Consider the following 27,775-nt stretch of genomic DNA (forward strand, 5'->3'; position numbering starts at 1 on the left):
TTGTACTTATTGCCAGAAAAAAAAAAAAAAGGAAAAAAAGATGTACACCTTTGGTATAATGTTCCATCACAAACACAACAATCTATTCACGACACTCGGAGTCCTGCTCAGCAAAAATATGGTTACTTTTATAAACAATCATTTCCTCTTCTTCGTATCAACGCCATTTAGATGAATTCCATTGAGCACTCCATTAGCATATTTTACAGCAGCCTCAGAGTCCTGTTTCTTCTCTGGCGTGCCATACACAACAGCTTTGCCCTAAAAAGTTCAAATATCTCAATTAAATTTATTATAATCACTTTTTTAATTATTCGTATTGCTTTAAAAAAGGATATAGCTATAAAATCTAAAATCTGAAGTTCGAGTCTTATTTCTCTAAACTTCAGAAATATTTGCTGCATAATCTTGAAAATTAATATACTGTAACATTGTCCTTAGCTATTCGACTATATTCAAATAATTAGTTACAAAAAACAGACAAATAGTTTACTTTTCAAGAAAACCTTAAGTTCTGTTATTTTTTTTTTTTTTTTTTTTTTCGTTTTATTAGCAACGTTGTAGACAGTTACAGATGTAAACAGATGCATCATATGTTTTTCTAAGCCGTTTCCCTACTGAGCGGGGATGACAATTTTCCCTGAACCGTACAAACATGGTGGTTATTGTTTTAAGCGCAAGGGAAACAGACTGAAATTCTATAGCAAATTTCGACTAGTTAGAATCAACGCATGAGCGAAAGGAAATGCTTTCTGCAATCAGCAAGTTTTAAAGGATTTTATAGCACAATCAAAATATATTAGCGGAAATGGCCATTATACACATAGACACAATCAAACATTATGTACGAGGGTTGTTATTTATATTCTAAGCCTAACCAAGAAATATTACAACTAGACATGTAATATTTTTAGGATGTATTTATTGAACCTTCCTATAATGTCACACCAAATTTGGTATTAATATCGACTTTTATTCTGTTGTTACAGGTTCAGAAAGCAAACCGTGAAAGCAAAGAGTAAGCAAAGTGTGACCAAATGGAGAAATTAAATGCGAGAGCTATTATTGAATATCTCTATAAGAAAGGTTTAAGGCTGCAGGAGATCCACGCCGACATAGCTGCTACTGTAGGTGATAGTGTCCCTTCATATGCCACAGTGAAGAAATGGGCAGCCGAATTTAAGAAGGGAAGAGCCTCTATTGAAGATGACACTCTATTAGGAAGGCCGTGAAACCATTGACAACGTGCACGAAATCATCATAAATGATCGACGAATGACCATCAGGCAAATTGCTGAGACAGTGGACTTATGCACCGCAAGCGTTGACTGAATTATTAACTATGATCTGAAAATGATCAAGATTTCAGCGAGATGGGTGCTAAAACTTTTGACATCTGATCAAAGCTCACCAGACGCAACATCTCAAAGGACAATCTTCATCTCTTCCGGACAAATCCAAATGCCTTTTGCACTCAATTCATAACAGTAGATGAGACCTAGGTCGACCATTACCAACCAGATTCCAAACAAAGTTCCAAGCACTGAAAACACCCCTCATCGCGCCTTCCCCTTTCCGAAGAAGGCTAAGTCAGTGCCCTCAGCTGGAAAAGTGACAACAACAGTTTTCTGGGATTCGGAAGGGATAGTGATGGTGGATTATCTTCCAAACGGGCGAACAGTGACTGGGGAGTACTATGCAGGTCTTTTACGTCAGCTCGTTATAATATTCAGCACAAGCATCGTGAAAACTAACAGCTGGTGTGCTTCTCCATCAAGACAATGCACCTAGAACCACAAGTCAGTCATCGCAATGGCAGCAATTCACGACTGTGGCTACGGATTGGCCCCCCACATCAACCTTATTCGCCTGATTTGGTACCTTCTGACTTTCATCTCTTTCCAAATTTCAAAAAGAAGTTGGAAAGTACTCATTTTGACACTGATGATGACGTCATGCATGTTATAGATGAAATCTTACACGCCTTCAACTTTTTTTTTTTTTTTTTTTTTTTTTTTTTTTTTTTTTTTTAAATCCAGCGGCATTAACGCAATTGAAACATTGATGAGCAAAATATGTTGAAAAGTAACCTACTGCTCCGTTCATAGGTAGGCTTAGAACTTTTGTAACAACTCTTGTACGAGTATTGAATTGATACACTTTGAAAGAGGGGGAGAAATCTTACAAATGTAAAACGAAATTTTTGAAATTAAATGTTTCTTAAAACTAGTGAAGTGATCAAGACTTTTCAATGCTGTACTACCATTACATATTTTTCTACTTACTATTATTATTATTATTATTATTACTTCATGATTATGTGAAATGTTTACATCATACACTGATTCAAACAAATAATACAGTAAAAATAAATTCCAAATATAAATATTCATTAAAATAAAGCAATACTGGGAATTATGCAATTTACTCATTCTGATATTATGTTAAGATAAACAATTATAAATACCTTTTCTACATAAGCCTTAGCATAGAAATTTCCAAATAGTACAATAAACGATAACATATATATGACTAGAGCATACTGCATCCATAGAGGGAAGTCACATCCTGACCTTATACCATTGACACCAAGGATTAAGGCAGTTGTAAATTGAATCTGTAAAGAGAATAAGAAAAAAAAGATTAGGGATTTAGGATTTAGATTTCTGGGCTTTCGGCATCTAAGGCCATTTAGCCCGTCGTGTTTTGAGGGATGACGTCCCTCGGCGAGTACACTATCCGGGGAAAGGGAAGGAAGGAAGCGGCCTGGGACCTATAAGGTAGATACCACCCCGGCATTTGCGCGGTGTGAATGAGGAAAAGCCAGGAAAGCCTCATTCAGGGTGGACGGCCTGAAAAAGCGTTCTGCACTTTTTCGACCGAGTGCCCCCACCGGGAATCGAACCCGGGACCGCTCACACCGAAGGCGAGACCGTTAGGGACTACGCTACGCGGGACCACAAGAGAAAAAAGAAATGAGTTTCCTTGTACATAATATGATTTTAGAAAAATGTCGTGTATACAACCATAAAATGAAAAAGCCATGTATGATGGCATTCAAAAGTGGTTTACCTTAAAAAGTTACATACGTTTCGTTTCCAAAACGATTTGAATCAACAGAATGATTTAATTTTGTTACCTGTACTTTAGACATAATCTGGTTTAATTGAAAGCACTGAAAGCAGATCGACAGTTTCGAAAATGAAACGGTGAATGAAGAAACCTACATAATGTAACATCACAATTGACATGTGTCATCGAGCATCATACAATAACAAAATCAAGATGTTTAAGATGGACAGAATATATCATTTGCATGGGTAGTAAGTGCGGGGTTTTGAACACGGACATTGTCACTCTTCGAAAACTAATGTAAAATCACCTAGAGTAAAAATTGTGTGTTGAGAAAACTTAATTGTTGACCTTATTTCTAAAATATAAAAATTTTAATTAGGAAGTTTTTGCGAAAGCTATCTTTAGGTAGATTAAGAAGCAGATGAAAGGATTCTAAAGATGAATCTTATTAATTACAGTAATTATAGATATTAGTAATTATGATAATAGTTAACAGAAATTAAGTAATTATAATCCTGAGTGAACTGACCTAGTAAAGACGGGATCTACTAGTAGATTTTGTTTCCGACGTCGATGAACGTCTGGTTTTTCAAGGCAAACCACACAATAAGTGTACGCTGAAAGTTGTAATCTAATTGAAAATAAAATGAAATGAAAGCTTTCAATTTTACGTCCCACGGTTATGCCGGTTAGGCTAAAGGAGACGATGATGATGAGAAATGAATGGAATGGTGGAATTAATAAAGTGGGAGGAAACTGGAGAACTCAAAGAAAATCCACGCCCACGGTGTTTGTCCACCACAAAGTTCACTTGGGGGCGAGCTGGGATCCATGTTCAAGAGGTGAACGCTCTACCACTGAGCCACCGCGGCCCCTGTGTAATCTAATTGAGTGTTTCAAGCAAATGTATTGCCAAAAAATATTCGGAAAAACATTACTTTTGAATGTAATTATAAGAACTACATATTGGAAATAAAACCAATATAACTTAAAATGAAATGAAATGAAATGTCCTTTAAGCTAAAGGGGACGGATAACTTAAAATGACATCTACAATATTACAGGTGACGAGAGCATCTCAACCATTATTTGTCATGATTGTTACTAAAATTGTCGTTTGAGTTTGTATTATCTACAAGGATTGGAAGGAAAGTCAGGACAACATATCCATAGAGTACAAACCTTTTATTGTAGAACGTAAAAAAACGTTTACATGCATTATGTAATCCCCAGCCATATTTATGCCCCGCTGTCGCACTGCTGGAAGACGTAGTAGCAGTCCCGCTTTAATTGAAGTTCATGACAGAGTGCCCTATCGTATGTGGATTGGCGTCTCTGAAGTAGAGCGCTGTTTTCTAAATGGTTGAAGAGATTGAAGACACAAGTGTTCATACCTGGGAAGTATAAGGGATGTTGAAAAATTCCCCATCTCCACCGCTGGAGTAAGTCGCTCACAACAGCAGTACTGTTATACAGAACAATAAGTATACGTGCTTGGAACTGCCGCCGCCCCCTCCTCTCCCCCATAAAGCAGGACAGAGATGTTCTATGAACCTGCGGTAGTGCGCGTTATTCACTGTCTCGCCTGGAGGAACGGAATAATACAGTATGAAATCATGTGCCGCTATCAGAATCACTTTCAGATTCTACAGTTCTTGGCTCATTTTATGTCTAATAAGTTGAAAATGTTAAATGTACAATTAAGAAGTAGACTTACAACTATATATAGAGCATCGTGAAGTTGTTGGTTTACATGGAAAACGATATACAAATTCAGTAATTTATGTCCAAGGATAAATCATGTCCTGTAATATTCTAATACACAATATATATCTGTATTTATTACAGTACAATGAAAGCAGGTTCAAAGATTGAAAATAGTTCAAAGTATATCTCCTTGTGTAGGACTCTCTACAGCTACCTTCCTGTCAGTTCCTAGATTCCACGCTCATACCACGTCTTTTTCTTGGAAATAAAGAAGTCATTTCCATTTCCTACCAGTTGGTGAAACATAGTGATTTCAGGAAGTGTGCCATGGACCGAAACAGGACAATCAGAACTTTTGACGGGTTTCGATGCTATAAAGTTCCTCAATTTTTTGTTGCCTTTTTCGAGCCGCGTATAGTTTTGCGTTACTAATGCAGGATATTATGGGCGTAGTGGAGCGTACATCCGGTTTAAATGCTCAGAATAAAGGTCAGCATTGATGGTACAACCGTTAGGACCGAACTCGAAGTTAATTACCTCGTTGTAGTTCTATCACACACAGAGCATGACTTTATGTTCGCAACGGCTCTGTTTGACAACCGGTACTGAAAGTTGGTCCTTTCTCAACCACTATTTCTACACATTCGAAGTTTGGAAAAATACCCACTTTCCGTCGCACATGACAATTTGTTTCAGGAAACGCACATCACGTGGATTTTGCAGCAGTTGTCGGCACACATTTACTCTCCTCTGGGCTTAAGCTGAGGTCAACTCATGTGGCACAATGTGGCAGCTCCTTATTGTTTTCCGAGCTCGTAAAGGTGACGCACTATAGTGGACTGGGACATGTCGATTTGGCTTGATAATCGCCGTGTATTGGTGAATGGATTTTCCTCAGTAGCATGTAGTATGACCTCAGAATCTGTTATCCTGGGGAGAACGGACCTTTGCTAATCTTCGACATTTTTACAACCCGAATGAAATTTCTGGAACCAACGTGTTCTGTGCTATGGTTCACTATACCTTCCCCTTTCGCGTGATGAATATTTTGTGTTGTTGCCGCATTATTATGCCTGAGTCCAAAAGCATATAGTAACAGTTTACGTATCGGACATTGTTAAGTCCTCATCGTCGCTGCAACTAAAAACTGACGGAGTTGCGGCCTCTGTGTTAAATAGTCGCTTGCCACACTACCTTTGGGCTATTGTAACCTTTACTTACGATCAATCACGGCGTATACACGTGCTGTTTAGGTTGTGAAAGTATTGCAAAACTTATGACTGAGCTTTGTATACTAAATATTTAGGTGAAAATGTACAAGTTAACTTTTGAAATAAAGAAAACACCACAATTTTTATTAGTTTCTGTGCTAGCAGCGGGAACACGATGGGTCGTATATCCATGGACGCTGATCCAACTTCTAAAATATAGCTTTAGGACGGTTCAATTTTACAACACTTAATAACTGCATCTTCGCTGTATGCATACACTGTGCGAGTAACACAAAGTGCGAAGAATACCTCTGTCTTTTCATTAAGAACAGAACCGCCCTTGCGTGCTTATATGCAATGTGGCGACAGTGTTGACAGCACTTTCTTTCCAGCCCTCGTAAATTATATCAACTATGTTTGTTATGCAATTAAGATTACATTATAGTTAATCGAGTAACTCTCAGAAGTACTTAAGAACACAACTTTCGCACCTTTTTAAGTAAAAATACACAAATGAATTTCAAAATTTATATTTAACGATATTTATCGTTAGTTTTTCAAAACAAATCTACCAACAATATCTTAACAGATATATACCTACACAACACATCGATACTCACCAATTGAAGTATTGTCAAATACTTTTTCCACCAAAGATATTTAGCAATTTTTGGACCTAAGGCCGAAAGACCATAATACGTATACATGAGGACGTGAATAAAACTGTTCACCATTGCTGGTAAAAAGGCTGAAAGAAATAAGATATCGAATTACAAATCTACATTTCCTATTTGAAATGACAAACAGCAAGATTCTTAATTCTATCATTTTCTGCTAACTCAGGATGACATATACGAAATATATATATATAGTTCACTACATAAATTTTGCTATTTCTGTACGAAGCCTATAAGATAATTAAAGACAGTTATCCAATTATAAGGTCAAGGGTTGTGTTGATGAAGTAATGGAACCAGCATTGAATGTGTTGTGACTTTTTGAGTGTTCAGTTGAATTTTATGTGGGCACTCCAAAACTTTTATAGAATAATAAACAAACGATATTTAACGATTGTTTTCTTAGAAATTAACTTAGGGATCATTCTGATGAAAGAAGTTGTAACCACATAGTTCGTTTAGAACCGTAGTCTTCAAGACTCGCACCAAAGAAGGAGTGTGTTCAACTTTGAAACGATCTGCGGAAATTGGATGTTTCGGTTAAGAAAGAAAGAAAAAAAAACGGATTTTTTAAAATTAACAAATATGCATCCTATGGTATCATTGAGTAATTAATCAGACAAACAATTATTTAATTATCATTCACTTGCATTGACCATCTTCCTTCGTGCAAAGTACAGGATGTCCCAAAAGTAGGTATACACCCCTGCATTGATCATGTATAACATTCTAGTTTATGGATTTATTTGCTTCGATTGTTCCGGGCTTAAGTTATAAGTAAAAAGACGTTAAGATCAAATAATAAAAAAATTAGGTCTACCTGTTTGATAACAATAAGAAATGATATAAAATACGGGACGGGACTGTATACCTACTTTTGGGCCACCCTGTATATTCGTGACACGTTAAACTAATAATTCATTTCATTTCTTTCCTGCATTGACAAGAAGAAAGTTAGAGAAGAAATATTTCGGAAGCTTCGAAATGTGGTGTTAAAGGAAGACGGAGAGATAAAATGGACAGAGAGATTAACAAACGAAGATGTTTTAAAACGGATAGGAGAGAAGAGGACGCATTTAACCAGCATCCTTCGTAGGAAGGCCAATTGGATTAGACACATCTTGTGAGGAAATTGTCTTTTTCATACCACCATGGAAGGAAAGTGAGAAGTAGGAAGAACAATACAACTAATCAATAATTTAATAAATAGAAGAAAATATTGAGAGTTAAAAGAGGAAGCTAAAGATCGAGAAACGTGGAAGAAATATTTTCAGGCTTAAATCTTAAAATAATAATAATAAAACTCTCATTAGTCCCAGGACCTGCCAAACGGTAGAACACTTAATAATAACAATAATAATAATAATAATAATAATAATAATAATAATAATAATAATAATAATAATAATAATAATAATAATAATAATAATATTTTTTTATTGCATACTGGAAATTACAGACAGAACTGCCCACTTACAATTTCCATACAAATAACATGCAAATAACAAAAATAACCATAATACATTATAAAATACAATTGATACATGCACAGAAAAGGGAAAAAAATCATGCATAAAATAAACATGCTGTTATATAAAAGAAAATAATACTCTCAGCTGATAATGAAATGATTGTATAACTGTCTTTGTATATTACTAAAATTATGATCAAAAATGTCAATAACACTGGCAAAATCATTGGCTACTGATAAAATTTTATACAAAGGAACACTATTGAGAAACTGAATGGGTTTAAATATTTTCGGATTTCTTATATGATAACTGGTTGTATACAGAGTTATTATTAATAACGAATTCAAATTACCGTGAAGAATTGAATGTAGCATTTTAATATCTAAAATAATCCTTCTTTCAGACAACCTTAACATACCTAAGGACATCCTAACTTCATCCAAAGACATACCTTCATAACACTTAAACTTCCAGCGTAACCAAGCAAGGAAAAGATTTTAAATTGTCTGCAGAGTAGTAGATATAATAATAATAATAATAATAATAATAATAATAATAATAATAATAATAATAATAATAATAATAATAATAATAATAATAATAATAATAATTGACAAGAAGAAAATCTGATGTGTTACAGGGTAAACTTAAAAGAAACATGCACTTTTAAAGTTTTACAAAAACAAGAGTTCTAGTAACATGGTTGAAATATTTATTGTTGGAAGAATGTGTCCTGAAATTAACATGGCAAAGTTACAAACGTTCCATGTATGACCCTTTTGTAGCACAATAGAGATCAATGCGATAAAAGAATATAAGTAGGTTTTCGTTACCTTGGAAATAAGTCGTCATACGCAACGTAAACTGCACTGTACTTACTTGAACCACTTGGAACAAATTTAATTCCGATCCACCATAAGGAAAACATAGTTGAATGATGGTAGACATGCAGAAACGTAAGTTGATTATCCTTTTTCCTTAAGATGAAGAAAAATGTGTCACAGAATTCTAAGAGTTTGGAAAAATAATACCACCACACGGCGTTTGCTATTCTTAGTTCTTCTGGATGCATTATGTATGTAACAGGCTGACATACGTAACTGTATCGTAGCCTTGTGGAAGCTATAAACAGCTGAAACGAAAAAGAAATTATTTACAACTGAATATTGTACTTGATAAAGTAAAATAAAATAAAATTTTGTTTTCTTTTCTAAACTACCAAAGCCAACTGAACTTCTTGCACTAGGATTACTATTTAATATAACAGCGTAATATTGTTAGTCAACTCAGTGTACGAAGCATGCTAAATTTACATACATCGACGTGACTCAATAATAAAATTGAACTTACTATGCTTGTAAGGGGGAGAAAGGCACGGTAACTCAGCACTAGAGCGCTCACGTCTGGTGCAAGGGTCCATGGTTTGATATCAGGCTTTAGCATGTGGTGGAGAACATCGTGTTCGTGGATTTTGACGGAATTCTTCCGTTTTCTCCCATATTATAATTCCACGAATTCTTTTACAATCACTTACTTTCAATTATCATCTGTCTCCTTCAGCCTACTGAGCATAATCATGGGACGTAAAACTAAAACTTTTCTTTTTTATTATGTGAAAATTATAAAAAAGAAAAAAATATGTGTTCTAGTTTTGGACAAATTAGTTATGTGAATGTTTCTCAGACAGTGATTATACAATGTTTCCTGATGAATTTATAATCGCCGAGCATATTACGATACCTGAGTTTACTGCGTTAGTTTTTCTTTGTACATTGTGAGCGATCAATGGACCAGAAGTGTTTTTGAATTTATTTACAAAACGAACGTACAGGTATAATAGGTTCAATCTTATTATTTAGTTAATACCAATGTGTGTGAGGCATTTTCTGTATTATATCGATTCATTCTCCATTCTAAATAATAATAATAATAATAATAATAATAATAATAATAATAATAATAATAATAATAATAATAATAATAATAATAATAATAATAATAATGATAATAAAGAATCCCGCAGGGAATCTAGGACATTTATGGCTAAAAGAACTACTCCCCCATATATGCTGACGACTTAGAATCTCCCTCGACATTCATTCCTGAACAATGATCTCGAAAAATCCACTGCGCTAGCTATCGTTTGGTCCGCTATTCGTAACAGAGTACTCGAGTTAATCATCAGTGACCTTGTATACAGTATCAGTGTATTAATATGAGTTTTCAGAAATCACTGGCAGATCTTTGAAACAAGTTGAGAAACCATGCACTACGATTTTCAGTTAATCAAACGGAGAATGAAAGGGATTCGATCCCCTATGATAGCTCATGTGAATTGACATTTTTAAAATTCTGAAATCACTCTACTTGCTTTCGACATATCGACTCTCCTACGTTAACCCTCTTATAAATAGATACTAAATAACGCTTCCATTTTTCAATTCTTACACAATTAATACACGAGATGTTTTGCCTCTTTATTGAAATTTGAAATGCATTCACATTTTTTTTAAAACTACCGTTCCGAATAGTTAAAAGTGCCAATTTATTTGTCTAGATTGTTTTCTTGCCACGCCCTGGCCTTGTGGTTTTTCCTTCTCTACAATTCTACAATTATTCGGTAAAAATTCTACAATTATTTGCTGTTTTTTTTTTCCTAATTCTTTTATTATAAAATTCCTTCAGTGGCGCTCTAATAGAATCAGGAGTAGAAACTTGGTATTACGTATAAGAGTTTTTCTTGAACCCTAGGCAAAAGGCAAAACGAAGTTCCTCGAAATGAGAACCCCAACCGCGAAAAGGCAAGTTTGAAACTTTTATCGACCAGCTTCTGTGAAAAGGATAATTGGGAAATGAAATAGTTCAGTTTAACATCCCACGATTATATCTTTTAGGCTAAAGGAGACTATGATTAAGGAAAAATAAATGAAGATGGAACAATTAGTGAAATAAGGATGTTGGAGGAAATGAGAGCATTCCGAGAAAACCCACGGGCACGATGTTGTCCACCACAAACTTACTTGGCCGGGGATCGAATCAGGAACCCCACACACCAGAGGTAAGCGCTCTACTACTGAGCCACCGTGCATTTCCCCACCCCGAAATGGGTAATTGTGGAAACCGGATGGGGAGGGGTCAAGGTGGCAGAAACCAGTGCTGACCACTGTCCTGAGGTAATGTTTCTACTTTGTACAATACTTCGCATCAAATATTTGACGACAAGTTCGCATATACGGTACATACATATGCGTAATATGCAGTGAAATATTTTCCTAAACAGGTATTATTCCGGATCTTTCGCATAGTACTTTAAATACCATTCATTTGCATGAGTTCTAGAAATTCCTCTTCGAACGAATATATACACTGCTGCTGCTGAAATGACGAGAATACGTCCACACCCACAGCATTTGTACAGTAGGATATAATGTATTTAAGATTATAATTTCAGCAGCAAAACGATTAATACATGAAACGATGAGTATGTCACTATGAGAGTAGAAATAAAAGGTTGTGATTGTATATACTAACGAATTGCATTGATAAAGAGTCAACTATCTGCGCCATAATAATGTGCCGCCTATTAAATAAGTATACTAACATAAATTGGTTTCAAAACATATCGAATGTACTTACCTCTATTGCTATGTATAAATTTAATGCGGCCATTGCTAGATTGTATGGCACTAAAGCCCACGTCAATTTAAAAGGTTTCCTATTCTTCATTATTCTTGGGCCAACCCATACAATCAGCAAATACAATGCAGTATAAAGTAATGTTGGAAACGGCGAGTCAACCAGCAACCAGCCTCTCGTACGTTTATCTGAAATGAAATAAAAGCAAAAGAGTGACAAATCAACAGATGGAGAAAAGCTAAATATTTACTGCAATTTTATCAAAGGTAAATATTTCGGTAGTACGGTAGTAGTTAAGTACAAGTTAAATAGAACAAAAATACTATCTTTATTTTCAAGCACAACTATTTAGAGAGTGGGTCATAAGTCGCTTGATACTAGCAGTTACTCCATTCCCAGTTGACTAGAGCAGCGATTCCCATTTTTATGACTGACGACACACTTTACAAAACCCTCAAACATCGTACATACATACCAGAATTTATATATATATATATATATATATATATATGAACTATAAATTTCTATCTGGTTCGTAAGCATCCTCAAGTAGAATCTAGAATTGAGCATTGTTGAAGGCTTCGGGGTAAAAATAAGGTGCGTTATATGAAGTCTAGAGGCCTTCTGGATAATATAATACTACTTTTAAATTTTGAAATTTCCCCCACCCTATGAAGCTGGTGCGTCGCGACACACTGGTTGGGAATCAGTGGACCAGACTAGTAATAACTTACCAACGTAAACAATACGTTATGTTGTAGTTCGTGGATAATACACTGTAAGCGGTGATTATATAAAGGACTATGTTACGTTGTAATTTAAATAAGTTTATAAAGAATAGGAAGCTGTCGAAGGATGAATGTATGTTCTACTTTAAAATAGTGGTTAAATGGCCACAATTACCAAGATGTGATTGAGCTATTATTGGATCTCGACTAATCTATCTTGGGAATAATGAAAGATGAAGTTTTTTTTTTTTTTTTTCCTAGATAAATTACGGTTCTATAACAGTTTAAAAAATGTAATCCTTCAATAGTCATATAATATGAGTCGGCTAAAAATTTCGTACCCAAACCCAGAAGAAATGCAAGTAGAATAATGAAACTGCAGTTTTAAAGAACATATCTCTGTTATGTACAAATACAGATTTTCATATTAATAACGAAATTCTTATTGTATTTTTCAGGCCCTTGAAGTGATCATGTATGCTCAACCAGCAAGTTTCACGAACATCGAGATCAGTCTGTCATCAAATTTTTATTCCACCAAGGAAAGTCACCAAAGTAAATTAATGAGGAAATCAGTGGAACACTTCGGGACTCTCCTCCGTCATATGTAGTGGTGAAGAAGTGGGCGGCAAAGTTTAAACGTGGTGATTTCTAAACAGACGAACAGGAAGATAAAAACCAGCGACTCTCCCCGAAATCGTGGACGAAATTCATGACATTAATCTTAAAATCGCAGAATCTCAGCAAAACTTGTAGCAGAGATTGCGGGCATTTCTCGGAAACGCGTCAGTGTAACATAATTCATAATGGCTTGGACATGTGCCAGTTCTCGGCAAAATGGGTTCCCAAAAATATATCAGCAGATGAAAAGCGTGCAAGAGTGAGGGCATCAAGGGAAATTTCCCATTTTGAGCGCAATGCCGACCACATTTTATCACGAAGAGTAACCATGGACAGTAACCATTATTATATCACTACGATCATGAAACTTTACAACAAACAATGAATGGCGGCTCTCGTGTTCCCTTCGCCCCAAGAAGTTCAAGAGACAGAAGCCAGCTGGTTGCAATATTCTTCTGGGATAAGAATGAACTTGTACTCATAGACTACCTGCCTCATAAATACAGACATTTAATGTACAGTATTACTCTGCATTACTCACAAAACTGAAAGACAAATTGAAAGGGCAACGCTGCGAAAAGTTTATAAAAGGAATTCTGTTCTTTCAGGGGAATGCCCCTGTCCATTGAGCATTGCAAACACAACTGACATTGCATGATCTAGCATTTCAGTGTCTAGATTATCCTCCTCACTCCCCAGGTCTAGTTCTGTCAGACTATTACTTATTCCCCAAACTAAAACAACACTTCAAAGGACGCCGTTTTGGATCTGATAATGAAGTGATCAGTGCTATGGAATAGTGGTGCAAGAAACAATCTTCAGTTTTTTTTTTTTTTTTTTTTTTTTTTTTTTTTTTTTTTTTTTAACTGGTCTGCAAAAATTGGAGCACCGTGCAAGGAAGTGTAGTGAATTTAGGGGGAAGTATAGAGAATAATTAAAGTTTCACCATTCCATGTGCATTTCTATTGGGCTGAGCTACGAACTTTTCAGCAATCCCTTATATGTTCTCTGTGATTAAGAGATATCGTTACATGAGAACCAGAGAAATGTAACTCCATTCTCGTAGGTTTACAGGTGAGAGAACAAAATTATTATTTTCTTAGAAAGATGAGTTTTTAATAAGATGATAATTGAGCTACATTACAACAGATGATCGACAAGAATAAATGGCGTTACGTTCCATTTACACCAAGTGGGATTTTCAAAATCATGTCCAAACATGAAGAAAACGAAAACCACATTTTTGGATTTACGTTCCTCTGGTTCTCATGCGATGATATAATTTGTGCACTGAAAATGATGAAGGACACTTTGGACATTTGATTTAGTTAATCTAACTTCCTCACCTGGGTTAATGTTAATACGACTTGTAATAATTTCACAGTTTTATAGTTGGTAAATAATTCATTTCAAATACATTTTTATCAAAAGACTTACGCCCAAACCTGTATTTTCTACATCTACGCTATATTTGGCAAAACTCCATTTACTTCTGAAACTTTGTAAATGAAGGAACTTAATGAGAAAAACGTGATTCCGTTTTTATCCTTGTTACTTTGCCACTGAAGAAGGAACCAGCATGGCGTTTCGAAACGTATGAAAAATATTTAGGTTTCTCAAGAGAGGATTCATGGTACGTAGCCAATTTTTTTGTTAACTAAATTTGGATAAAGACAGACAACGAATGGAATTACTACATAAATTACAAAAACAATTAAAATCCCATGCTTTCCAAGTGTATGCCTCACAATATCTATCTAGTTCAATGTTAATGAATATGAAAACACTGTTATTTTAATAAATAAAGATGTTACCCATCTTATGTTCAGTGTATATAAGGCTTTCTCTACCTGTGGTATACGTAACTGGCGATACGCGAACTGTTGTTGGTGTTATATACGACTTATGACGGTATTATTAATTAATAGCTTTGGTGGTACATCAGTGGAAAAGGTTGAAAATCCCTGGTGTATAGTGCTCAATAGCTAAGTTCTCCCACTTTCAGAAGAACACACTCACAAAGCTATTAATTTTAACTTTAACTTATAAGAATATCCTTTTCCTGCACAACAGAAGAAAAACTGCGGAATACGGAAAGAAGCAGTTCGAGAAAAAATACCAGAGTAATAACACGCACGTCAATGTTGACGGAAATTAAGACAAGAGATATCGCAGTTTTTTTCAAATGACAAGACACACCATTCAGGTAGAGAAACTTCGACTTGTATGTACAAGTTTCTTACCTGCCAATGATAATGCCCATTGATAAAAATCGTAGGCGTCATAAAATGCTTTCGGTAGCACCCCAGACATTTTGTACTGTTAAGTAACTCCACCACCTACAATAAAAAGAAACAAGATTTTAAAAAAATACAAATACTAGCTTACAAAAACATTTTAAAATATTTTTTTGAATTACAAACAAGAACAACACTGTTACTGCAAAATGAATAAAGCACAGTTCTACAATAACATACAAAGACTGAAAAGTGAATGACTGGAATAAGACTCGATCCCAGGATCTCCAACATACCGACTCGATGCGTTAACCATTATGCCACCCAGTCTGCCCGGAACAGCCTCACAATCTCTCTGCTGAAGTCAGTGCTCTCTCTGCTCAGACCTCGTGACTTGTATCACAGCCTAGTTGCTGTGTTTGGACAATCCAGTGTCCATATATTGAGAACACCTTTTGACGGTTGTAAGATCATATATTAATGAAAGAAGAAAACAACTGAATGTTTTACATACCAGATACTCTGTAGGTACGAGTTCAATAACGCACAAAGAGAAAATGCTCAGTGTGGAAGTCGAACCAACGACCCTGAGATTATGAGTCCCATGCTCTACCGACTGAGCTAGCCGGGCTTTGTGTGTTATTGAATTCGCACCTACAGAGGATCTGGTGACGGTTGTTTCCTCCTTTAACACAGGTTGACAGGTTTAAAGAGAGAGAGAGAGAGAGAGATGAAAAAAAAAAAAAGAATCTGTTACTGATTGACATATATTCCCTTATAACACCTATATAATGCAGATGTATTCTAATATTTTTTTAAAGCGATTTCCGAATTATTTTCATCGTAGCGAACCATATGAGACTTCTTCACTTGATTTCAATATTCCTATAATCTAAAATTGACATACAAGCAGTGCTTTTCTTCTGGAAGTACCTCCATCGTTCTTTGAAGGCATTAACTTGCCTGAAATGTGTAGACCCTTTGATCTTCGAGAATTTTTTACATAATATTTATAATTCTAAATATTTGTGATAAACAAATTTAAAGACACTGTAAATAAATCTCGATCAACGCAGTTTTTCACCAATTAAAACGAAGTAACTGTGTTATACAAAGGTATTACTTCTGTAGTAGCCAACAATAAAACTAGTCAAGTTAAGTTATATTCATCTACAACTAAGCTGTCAGCATCTGGTTTAAAAAACACTCTTTATGCTCCACGGAGAAAGTAGAAATATCAGCGACGAACAGCAAAAGCTTTCACCAGCTGAAGATCATATCGAATCATTTTATTCTGACAATGAAATAGACTGTCGTTTCACGTATGGAACTTAAATTGACTTTCTACATTTACTTTCACTGCACACTCCTCTCCTCTCCTTTCCTTCTCTGATTGTATGCGGTGATGATGTCCCTAGTACCATTTGCAAGTTTTCACTTGCTACATAGAATGGTCAGCTTAATATCTCAGTATTTTGTTCCATGCTATCAACACTATCACATGGCTTGTATTATTATGTGCATAGTTCGAATAAAAATGTCGTTCGTAATTCCCAGTAGATGACTCTTTTATTTTTAACCAACGTACCTGTCCCCGTATACAACGTATTCATATTAGGCACATCATTATTGCAATACTAATGTATTTTCCTTCCACGATTTTTCATTCTTGCCTAGATTACTTAAAACTACAAAGTAGTTACTAGAGACGAATGCTTTTTAACCTCTTGCCCGCGGATCAGCAATTATTTCATCAATTATTTTATTAGTCTGTTTGGTATACATACAATAACAAATATTCTTTTAATATCGTTGTTTTATATACGAATATATGTAGGTACAAAAATAACTTTTGTATGTTTTTCTGAAAAAAGCATGACTTTTCTGCTTTCTTGATCTGCAATTTTTTTTCCTCTTATATTTTGCCTATCTACATACACAACGGGGGGTGCGGTGGCTCAGTGGTAGAACATTCACCTCCGGTGCTTGGGGTCTTTGGTTCGATCCCAGCTCGCGCCGTGTGGACTTTATGGTGGACAAACACCGTGCTCGTGGGTTTTCTCGGGGTTCTCCCGTTTCCTCCTACTTTTTTCATTTCACCATTTCATTCATTTCTCAAAATCACCGTCTACTTTAGCCTAACGGCATAACCGTGAGACGTAAAACTCAAAGATTTCACTTCATTTCACATACACAAGGTGAAAACCACAGTTACAGGTTATCCTGATTTATTGACGTTTAATGGGGGACACCAACGACGAGGCTATTTGTCTCCATTGCGATATAAACACACATGCCGAAAATAAAAATAGAAAATTCAACGTATCAAAATATTACTGAAAAAGAGAAGTAAAAAACTAAAAGAAGAGATAAAATAATAAATATACGAGAATAACAAATATATAATAATAACAATAAACAGTAAATATATATACAATAACAATACATAGTAAATATAAAACAATAAATAGTGAAAAAACAATAAAAAATCACAATAAAAAATAAAAGTTCAGAAGAAAAGGCAAAAAAAAAAAAAATACTCTCAGAGAACGTCAGCAATGTTAGAAGCGTGCACAAACGAGAGGACACGTTCAACAATAGTAATATCATTGTACAATGCACAATCAAGTGTAGGGACAGTTCGTGACGCTCTCTGAGTTCTAAGAATTCAGGATAATTGATTATCCTGAAACTGTAATATGGAGTACGTATGGTCGCATATCTTTTAGTAAACAAGCAAGATGCTCGCCTATTTCGTCGGCCAATGTCGAAATAACATCAGTATGTATCAATTAACTCACATAACATCACTACAAATATCTTCTTCCTACACTCACAATTGACCAACGAAGGAAACAGCAATTCCCCGAAATATGTCAGAAATAAACATCCAAGGCGCAAGATATGTGAGTACTTACTTCATTTATGCAGAAGATGAATTCAAGTTAAATCTCTCTGCGTTTAACGTTTGACATCAAAAGTTAAATCTCTCTGTGAATCAAAAGTTTTTAACTTTAATAAATTACTCACGGGAGACTACTGATCCACCACGCATCTCTCCTTATTATGCTAACCTTAGTTCACATGTAGTACTTAGTACTTTCCATGCTGACTATTTGAATTCGAACGGCCATAGGAGCAAAGAAGATCGACAATGGAATATGGCATATCGATCAATTCATATGCCTCTTAGAAATCTTGACTATTTAACACTATAGGTTAGGGAAAACCTGAAGATTTAAACATCTCAGAAACAATGGATCCTATTTTGTGATAAATCACTCCAGTTAAATTACATACTTCTCTCTCATATTCTCCTTTACATTATAACATTATCACACGTTTCTTTCGTGCCTGTGGAAATATCACATCGAAATTTTGTATCTGCGGCGCTTTATTTCAGAGAATAAGAACCTGTAACTCACATGTACAAATTCAATATGGATGACACAAGCTGGCAGACGGAATGTTCACACGGAAGCATTTGCTACTATTACCACAAAATTAATTACTTAAGCTTTTTATCCAACGTCCGTAAATTTGTCAGTTTAATTAACGCTCACAAAGACAGGAGATATGAGGCATTCTGTTTAGTAAGGGTGAACTCAATGAAAGTTACGTGCAGTCTGAACCCTCAGAAATTACCTTTGAGGTATTCGAGTAGTGATACCATATCAAACTGCTCTATAGAACGAATTTTCGTGTCTACATATATAGTTGTGGAAGTAGCTCTTTTTTATTTCTCTGAAAATACATTCAAAATAAATGGGCGATTATTTTTTTACCGTTCAGAGTATATTTTCAGGAAACAAGTCTTTGTTGAGTTCGTCCTCGCATTTAGAGAGTAGTAACACTGGTAATTGGTACACAGTTTTTGATTAAATTTCACGTCACACCCATATTTTCCCAGGTTTAAAAGTAAATAAAAGTTAAGTAGGTCAGTAGGTATCCTGTTTATATTATCTTTCCTTCATTTTCTTGGAACATGCAATGGCCTCTCTCAAGTGCTTAGCAACCAACAATCGATGTACTACGCGCATATTCCCTGATGAGAAGCATTCCGCCTGTTTTAGGCGTCTCGATTTAGTTAGTTCGTTTTAGATGCATGTTATAAATAATCGTAAAATTTATACTCACCAAAGCACCCGATCGCTAAAATAGGCAATTAAACGTTTCAGCGATAATTTCTCGCTTTCATCGGTATGAATCCTTTACGATATTTTACGTTGCTTGTAGAATATATTCTTCGGTAACATTCCTGCACTGTAGAATACATTTCGAGCGATCAAATAATCGATATTTTCTGAACTAAATCTTCTGGTAAACCTTGGGTGTTTCGGCATAGATATTTAAATATATCAGTTTCTCATCTCCGAGATTGAACTCAGGAGAAAAAAGATTAGTTATTCTTTACTTATTTTAAGAGTACTAACCTGACTACTTTCCAGTCACCTAACAGCGGGGCTACTTCTAACTTTTGAGCATCTAGAAGGACAAGTTACACCACCTAAATAAGATTTTGCCGAAAATAATCTGAATATTGCTCTAGTTCAGAAGGTAAACACTTCTAGATTCATACTTATGTCTTTTGGGGCCGCGGTGGCTCAGTGGTAGAGAGTTCACCTCTGGTGCATGGGGTCCTTGGTTCCATCCCAGCTCGCGCCAAGTGAAATTTATGGTGGGTTTTCTCGGAGTTCTTCCGTTTCCTCCCACTTTCTTCATTCCACCATTGCATTCATATCTCATCATCACCGTCTCCTTTAGCCTAGCCGGCATAATTGTGGGACGTAAAACTTAATGATTTAATTTGATTTTAATTTAATTTGCTTATGCCTTTCTTTATTGTATATGTGTGAAAATAATTGAAGTTTTAAACTAACAATAATGGATTCTAGACTTACATTACGTTTCTTGTACTTACCACAAGGTTCGAAATGCTCCAGCGGGGGAGCTTTCACTTTCCTGCACCGTTTTCCACAATTTTCCTGCAAAATAGAGATAAATGTTAACGATATTATTATTGATGTAAGTATTAATCATAAATTATAAGTGTACGTATCTTTATGAATAAAAATGTAAGTAATTGCTGAAATAGTTTCATTTAATCAAAATTCTGGCTATTAACTGAAGTACCTTGTTTAAATTAAGGATGAAAATGTTTAAAATTTTACATTAAATTATTTCTATATCTAAGAATGATAAAATTCAATTATGCACATCGATCGACACGATGAAAATTACCCTATGAGGGTGAAAATCTTGAGTCATGCACTCTTCTTCTTCTGGTATGCGCCACAAAAATGCCGCAAAAAAAGATTGCCACGGTCTTGGACAAGACTTACCGCCAATTTACAAAGGTAATAAAACGTGTACAATGTAAGGATGTGATTAGTAGGAAAGGTAAAAAGTAATAAAAATAGGAAAAAGTCATATAAAATTTGGGAAGTACCGGTAATAATTCTGATACGGTAAAAACACGTGAAAAGTAAATGTCACAATCGGGAAACAAGTTCAGACAGTGAAAAAAAAGCTAAGCATCCAAATGGACGGAAATAAAAAGGTGGGGAATAGGGAGAAATGTATAATGAAAAAAGGGATAAAAGTATAAAGGAAGAAGAGGATGTGAACGAGTAAATGTACAAAGAAGAGAGATGTAAGTGTAGTGTGTATGTGAAGAAAGTTCCACTTGATCCTTCCTTTACACAGCAAGGGAACACGATGCGCACACGAAGGCTGTCACTGACGAAAGTTTACGAAATAGACGAAGGGCTGTGTATTTAGCAAAGCAGAAGCTGTTACTATTAATTTTTAAATTTATAACCTAGAATTTATTGTCGAGAGTAAGCAAAATAAATTTAATGGATTCTTTCCTGACTTCTTTTCAAAAGCTGGTAAATTATTTCATTCTAAAGTACTTTTTCGAACGTCTACTAACCCTTTATGATCAAAGTTAAATTCATTCCTTCCTTCAACATCATAAACGAGTAAAAGTTTTCTTTTCATTCCAAGAGCTATCTCTTGTGAACTTCAACCTACTTTCGAAGTATGTGGAAACCATAGACTTGTATGTGTATTTTCATATATAAATAATTGATTTACTTCTTTACAACAATAAATCTGTTGATAAAATACCATTTTACCTATGCATCTATAACACTATGCACTATATGCATCTATAGTTCTTCTGCATTTTCTACAAATTACGGGAGATTCAGTCACAATGTAATAGTGTTTTTTAAAAACTGTATCTGGATTTCTAGCATAGTAGTGAAGCTAAACAAATAGTTTTGAATATTCTATTTGATTTAACAGTATGCGTATTCAATATTCATTAAATAAAGACTTACCTCAATTTTATCTAAAAGTGAACGTTTCGGCAAAAACGTTATCTTCTTCAGCACATATTTTTTCAGAAAATTACCGTTGATTGTAGAACCACATTCTGTTGATTATCTTCTTCCTAATACTATTAGTTTTCTTACTTTTAGCAGTTCTCTTACTATTAAGTCATGCTTTTAGGAAGCAGATAATCAACGGGAAGTAATTCCACAATAAATATTAATTTTCTGATGAAGAAAGCAAAAACTTTTTGCCGAAACGTTCACTTTTAGATAAATTTGGATATTTATGAGATAAGTATATTTTAAATTAACTTTGAATATTATTTGACGTCAATGTAAGAAATGAACATATAGCCTTGGACTAAAAGTCTTTATGCAAAAAAAAAAAAAAAAAAAAAAAAAAAAAAAAAAAAAAAACCTTGGAAGGTATTCATATAACCTCATATTATCGCATTTTTGTGGAATAAAGTAAGGACAGGGCCGGCGAGAGGGGAGGGCAGGAGGGGCCAGAGCCCTGGGGCCCAGGGCCCCAAAGGGGGCCCGGCTGCCGAGGATAAAGAATTACTAAATGTTGTATATTCTTGCTCAGTTCGCTTCCAATGAGTGCGCTCTTTGTGTAACAATTTTTGTGTGCTGTGGTCTTGCAAAGAAATGACAGATGACCAGAGCCAAGAATAAGCAGCTGCACTAGTCCAGCAATACCCAAAAGATTTAGGAGATGAGCCTGAAATTGAAATTGATATATTCGGCCAATTTTGGCGAGAAAACGCTTTCACCATGGGATCTCCTAAATAACATCAAAACTTTGAATCTTGAAACTTTATTTCCAAATCTGACAGTGGCCCTTCGTATATTCCCCACAATCCCTGCTACCGTTGCTAGTGCAGAAAGCTCCTTCTCTCTGTTAAATAGAGTAAAAAATGTTTTACGCTCTACAGTATGTCAAGACAGATTATCAAGCTTAGGCTTGTTGGCAGTGGAGACAGAACGTGTCGTGTACCAAACTGGAAGCTATCATTGATGAATTCGCCCAGAAAAAGGCCAGAAAGGGAATTTTGTTATAACTATACGTAGAAAAGGATACTTTGTAACTGTAACAGTTGTCTAGTATTAACACATATAATAAATTTCTCCTACAGACAATTACTATTAATATCACATCACACTGTAGTTAATTTGAGCAAGATTTCATTGAAATAACTAAATTAGGCTAATGTCTCATGTCTCTAATTAAGGAAGACTAACTGCATAGCTTACTTCTATATAATTATTTCTAGCAACAATTTGTGCAAAGATATTCATAGTACAGGGTAGGTTGGATCGTTTCTCAACTTTTATTAACTAGTTAATACGTTCTTTTTGTATTTCCTTCACAAATTAGTTTGTTTTGAGCATTTGATTGAGCATTGGGGGAGAACGTTTGCTATTACAAATACTTTTTTCTGTATTTTGATACCGTTGTATTAAATATATTATTTTTTTATTCATTTTAGCTTTGAAGCCTTCAAAAATCTTAGAACCAACAACTATAGGGTCTAAACAAAATCATAAATAGTAAATTAATGAGGGTTTTGTTGTTGTTGTTGTTGTTTTTTGTTTTGTTTTCAGCGAACAGTGAACATAGGCTAGGTTCAGAGTTCTTATTATTCACTTATTTGGAGATATAGCAATACTGTTTACCATGTAAATTAAACGCATTAATGGTCTAATAAAGAGTTCAAAATAAGCCTTAATGTTCATTTTAGTTTACCTTCGTCCGAAGTGATAAGTACGTAGAAAGTTATAAGGGGAAGTGTAAGGGGCCCGGGATTGCTCAGCCCCGGGGCCCGCGACCGCTCTCGCCGGCCCTGAGTAAGGAGGAAGGTACCGTATATATTAAATAAAATATATTGACACATTTTGAACTTGCCTAAACTCTGAGAAATTTTACTAATTGCTTTCATAAAAATGAACTAAGTTTTGTTTATTTAAACCTCGATTTACTCATGATCATAGTAAGTCTTGATCTTTTCCCGTAAGGAATGTTTTATACACATTCTTTCCGTAAAAAAAAACGCGTACGTTCACAGAATCAACTTCTTTCATAGAAAGACCTTTCTAAACACTGGTTTTGTACTTACATAATTTTATTTTCATAACAATGTCCGTATTTAGATCAAACTGGTCCCTGTTTTGATAGTAAGATAGAGAATTTTTGCATATCACAATCATATTTCATTTTTATTACGCTAAATACAAAAAACACGAACAGTACTTTTCTTTTAAAAACCAAATAAAATTTGACCAAAACAATCGGCAATATATCACTGGTTTCATCTGACACATTATACAGATACAGATAATTTGTTTTTTTGAACATTTTTTATTTAAGCTGTGCATTGCTCCAAAGTTAAAATGAGCAGCATTCAACTACTTTTCTCAGATAAAAAATCATGAATATTACTGTATATATTTATATATTTATTTCAATTCACATATACACTTAAAGGAACTGTGGATTCCTTTTGTATACGTGGATTGAAATCGACATAAAAAGTGTTTTATGTCAGTTATAAACAAAAACAATTTTTTAATACATTCTTTCCAGCTTTCGTAACAGTCATCTCGTTCTTGGAGATAGAATAAATAAATAAATAAATAAAAAGACCTATAACTATTCTATCAGGCCTTGCTCCCATATTGTCAAATTAAACACAACAACACAGTAAGCACGGCTATGTGATAAAAGTATATAAAAACACAATCACGTAACAGTTTCAACACACTAAGAGTGTCTTCATCAGACTTCCACTTCTTCTCAGAGTGGAGAAGTGAAAGTCTGATAAAGACACCGTATTGAAACTATTACGTGATTGTCTTTTTTATATATTTTTATCACTAGTCTTGCTCAATGTGTTGTTGTGTTAAGTTTGAAAATACGAAGACTATCTTACGTCGTGGTAAAGCATGTTTGAACTCATTTTTTCTATCTTTTCTTAATTTTGTGTATGTCTTAAGGATGAAATGACACTCTCGATAGCTTTCTAGTGTATATTTAGCTTTTCTTTCAAGTGTCTCTATTCATAACTGTCACATAGTACCTTCTATAAATAAATAAGTAGAATTATATATAGTCTATCCCAAAATTTCCCGGACTCATGACATACTGAATGCACATACTGCATAATTTGGAAAGACATTCCCTTTTCCACTTACACCGATCTCCTCTTTTGCAGGTGAATTTAAACGTTGGGGACGAATCCTCAAAAAAAAAAAAAAAAAAAAAAAAAAAAAAAAGTCACAGTAACATGAGTGACACCAAAGATCACGTTGTCGGAAACAAAGATGTACCAGTGTTAAGATATCAAGTTTTGCAACAAACCTACAACCGAAACTTTAACTGAAAACTATCCGTAACCGGTGATGAAGCGGGTATTTTCAATATAAGCCATTAAGAAAAAGCCAGAGTTTGCTGTGGAAGAACCAAGCGTTCCCAAAATCCAAGAAAGTTCGCGTCCAGAAGTCCCGCATCAAGATGATGCTCAATCCATTCTTCGATTGTATGGGCACCATTCATAATGAATTTCTGACTGGTCTGACGGTGTCAAAGATTGAGATTTTGATGCGTCTGTAAACAGGAATTGGACAGGTGCAGCCACAATACCAACAACAGGGAACAAGGTTCCTTTTGACTGACAATGTATCAAGTCACCGAAGAAATCGTGGAGATTAATACGAGGACCACCACATAATGACCAACAGTTGCATTCTACCGGTGCATTTAGAATTTTATCATTCTATTTTCCACACGTAAAGATTAACAATAACAATAAAAATCTACTATTCCATAGCTGACTTTCCATTTTTACTAGGCATATCTACACAAGAGGATTTATTTCGTGATCCTTCGGGAAGTATTGGAGCCTGAGATAAGAGAGTATAAATGAAGGTTAGGAGTCCAAGACATTAGAGCGGGCGCTATGAAGAGGTGAGAAGTACTTTGAAACTGTTTGTAAAAACAAGCTCTAAATACTAAAGTTAATGTATACATATTTGACTTAAGACGGCTTACGAAATGTACAGCAAACAACGGTAAGCGAATATTATAGAGGATTACGCTGTCGAAAACAGAGGGGAGTACCTTTAGCAGTAGGGCCTAAATTTGACTTTATAAAATATCATGGGCAGTGTATATCACAGGTGTTACGAGATAATATTGTATATAATTGCTCCTGCCTACAGTGGAATACATGGTAATGAGGCTTTTGTTAATTATGGTATTGTTCTCGTTTGCTACTTTAAAGAAGTGGAGCCTGCATAAATAAGTTCCTTAAATGTACCCCTCCGTTGTGAATTACAAATTTTGCCCGTAAATATGCCAAAAAGTGGCTCTCAGATTCTTTATCTGTTTCAAAAAATCGGCTATTTCCTCCCTTTACTATATAATCCGATTTGCCAAATTTGTAGTCATTGACCTTAATTTAGATATGACAAATACAAATGATCAGTATGTGACGGAACTTAAAGTTTTATTTACTAAGTGACAATATCCTTCTTGGTTTATAATTATACCAGTAAGGCTTTACATACTAGCGGGACCTTAGGGAAAGAAAAGCTAATCTACTGACATGTGAAGGAAAAGCGTGGTGCAGTTACAGAAAGCAACACGAATTTAGCTGCTATGTTCTATTACCTGGTAGGGCGGTGCCGGCCAATGGCTTTTATTCCACTCTGCACCGATGATCGAGCATATTCCGATTTTTTCCCAGTTCTATGACCTCTAGACAGAAAGTTACATAGCGATTTCATTGCACTTTGAAGTCTATAATATCATTTTTCAACGACAAAAATTGTTTGCCAAATTGTTTCAACTCAAATGTTTGTGAGGACTACTAGTAAAATCAATCGATAAAATTAAATTTCTCACCATTCTTTTAATATGAATGAAACGGAACATTCCTAGTTCATAATCAGGTAAAACTAACACTGAAATTTTAAAATGTACAACTGCAACGTATAAAATGATCACGTAGGTTTTTAAAAATGGATTTAATAAATCAATCAATATTTTCTAACACCTACTGAAGTTTGAAGTATAAGTACTTCTCTGCGCTGACATCATGACGTCATGTAACCATGACAACACAGTGCTGCCAGTTAGAAATTAGAAAGAAATTACTACTCACATACATGTCAACATTAAATAAATGTCACTATCGTCACACGTGGTTTTATTCTGTAGCGATTTGCGTCAACACAACTCAAGTTTTGCGTTTTAGTTTACGATATTCGCCATAAATATCAAAATTCTGGTCGGTATGAACTTTTGGGTTTCGGGTATTAAGAAAATGTACTAATTGAAGCTTAACAACAACTCAAACTGTATTACTACTCAAAAAGTAGGTGGATACCCCATGGGGTACCTAATTTCTACATTTTTAAAAATATTTTGAAATATGTCTCTAATATGTTGTAAAGAACGTTACGGATATCTCTTTTCTGAAAACCACATCTGCAACTCGATACACTTCATGGTTACCCAAAAAAAAAAAAAAAAAATAGGGAAATAAGGGCCGACACCATACAGGTGTGAGGTTTAAGTGCTAGGTGGTACAATTTCGAAAAATGAAATATTGAAGGCTAACAACCACCTCAAAAGCAGTTTTAATCCAAAACAAACGCATGTCCTTATGGGAATTGAGGATTCCATGGGTTCGTAAAACTCTCATTTTTAAACATGTCCGAAATATGTATTCCGAAAGGTTTACGGATACAGACAGTGGCGCCCGGGGAAAATTTTCTAGGGGAACCTCTCTGGTTACTATATTACGTTTTGTATTTTTTTATTTGTATTAAGAAAATCATAAGAAATTTAGAAATATACATTATAGGCCTACATTTTCGTGAACCAGGGGGCGGGCATCCTTTCGGGCACCCATGGGAACAGAGAAATCAATAAATATGAGACGGTCCATTTTCCGCTCATGTATAATTGTTTATATTGGTATGAGATCGTTGGGATCTGAGGACCCAAAATGGCGTCCTGTTTCGAGTTCGATCCAAAGCCACATCAAGTGTTCGTTTATAGTCC

General features: G+C 35.0%; 1 protein-coding gene across 3 annotated transcripts; it reads right to left on the reverse strand.

Moving 5' to 3' along the window:
* On the reverse strand, positions 1-26,821 carry LOC145670336 (very long chain fatty acid elongase 4-like). 3 transcript variants are annotated; one of them, XM_081738871.1, is made up of 8 exons: positions 26,767-26,821; positions 20,286-20,349; positions 15,371-15,466; positions 11,779-11,966; positions 9,022-9,274; positions 6,614-6,741; positions 2,468-2,617; positions 1-261 (listed from the first exon to the last, which is right to left on the reverse strand). In XM_081738871.1, the coding sequence occupies exons 3-8, from the start codon at positions 15,438-15,440 to the stop codon at positions 139-141; spliced, it is 912 nt and encodes a 303-aa protein (XP_081594997.1). In that variant the 5' UTR covers positions 15,441-15,466; positions 20,286-20,349; positions 26,767-26,821; the 3' UTR covers positions 1-138. The 3 variants fall into 3 exon arrangements, with proteins under 3 accessions (XP_081594997.1, XP_081594996.1, XP_081594995.1); XM_081738870.1 differs by lacking the exon at positions 26,767-26,821 and adding an exon at positions 26,612-26,760; XM_081738869.1 differs by lacking the exon at positions 26,767-26,821 and adding an exon at positions 26,378-26,760.
* Positions 26,822-27,775: the final 954 nt, after the last annotated feature.

The sequence above is a fragment of the Thermobia domestica genome, chromosome 14, assembly GCF_964235325.1.
Source record: "Thermobia domestica chromosome 14, izTheDome1.hap1.1, whole genome shotgun sequence".
NCBI classification, from domain to species: Eukaryota; Metazoa; Arthropoda; class Insecta; order Zygentoma; family Lepismatidae; genus Thermobia; species Thermobia domestica.

Bases quoted from the DNA above. Each gene is read 5' to 3' on its own strand.
- LOC145670336 (XM_081738871.1), bottom strand. From the start codon at position 15,440: ATGTCTGGGGTGCTACCGAAAGCATTTTATGACGCCTACGATTTTTAT. The intron at 11,967-15,370 runs GTAAGAAACTTG...ATTTCATTTCAG, and splicing joins ATGGGCATTATCATTGGCAG to ATAAACGTACGAGAGGCTGG. The intron at 2,618-6,613 runs GTGAGTATCGAT...TTCTCTTTACAG, and splicing joins ATTTGACAATACTTCAATTG to ATTCAATTTACAACTGCCTT.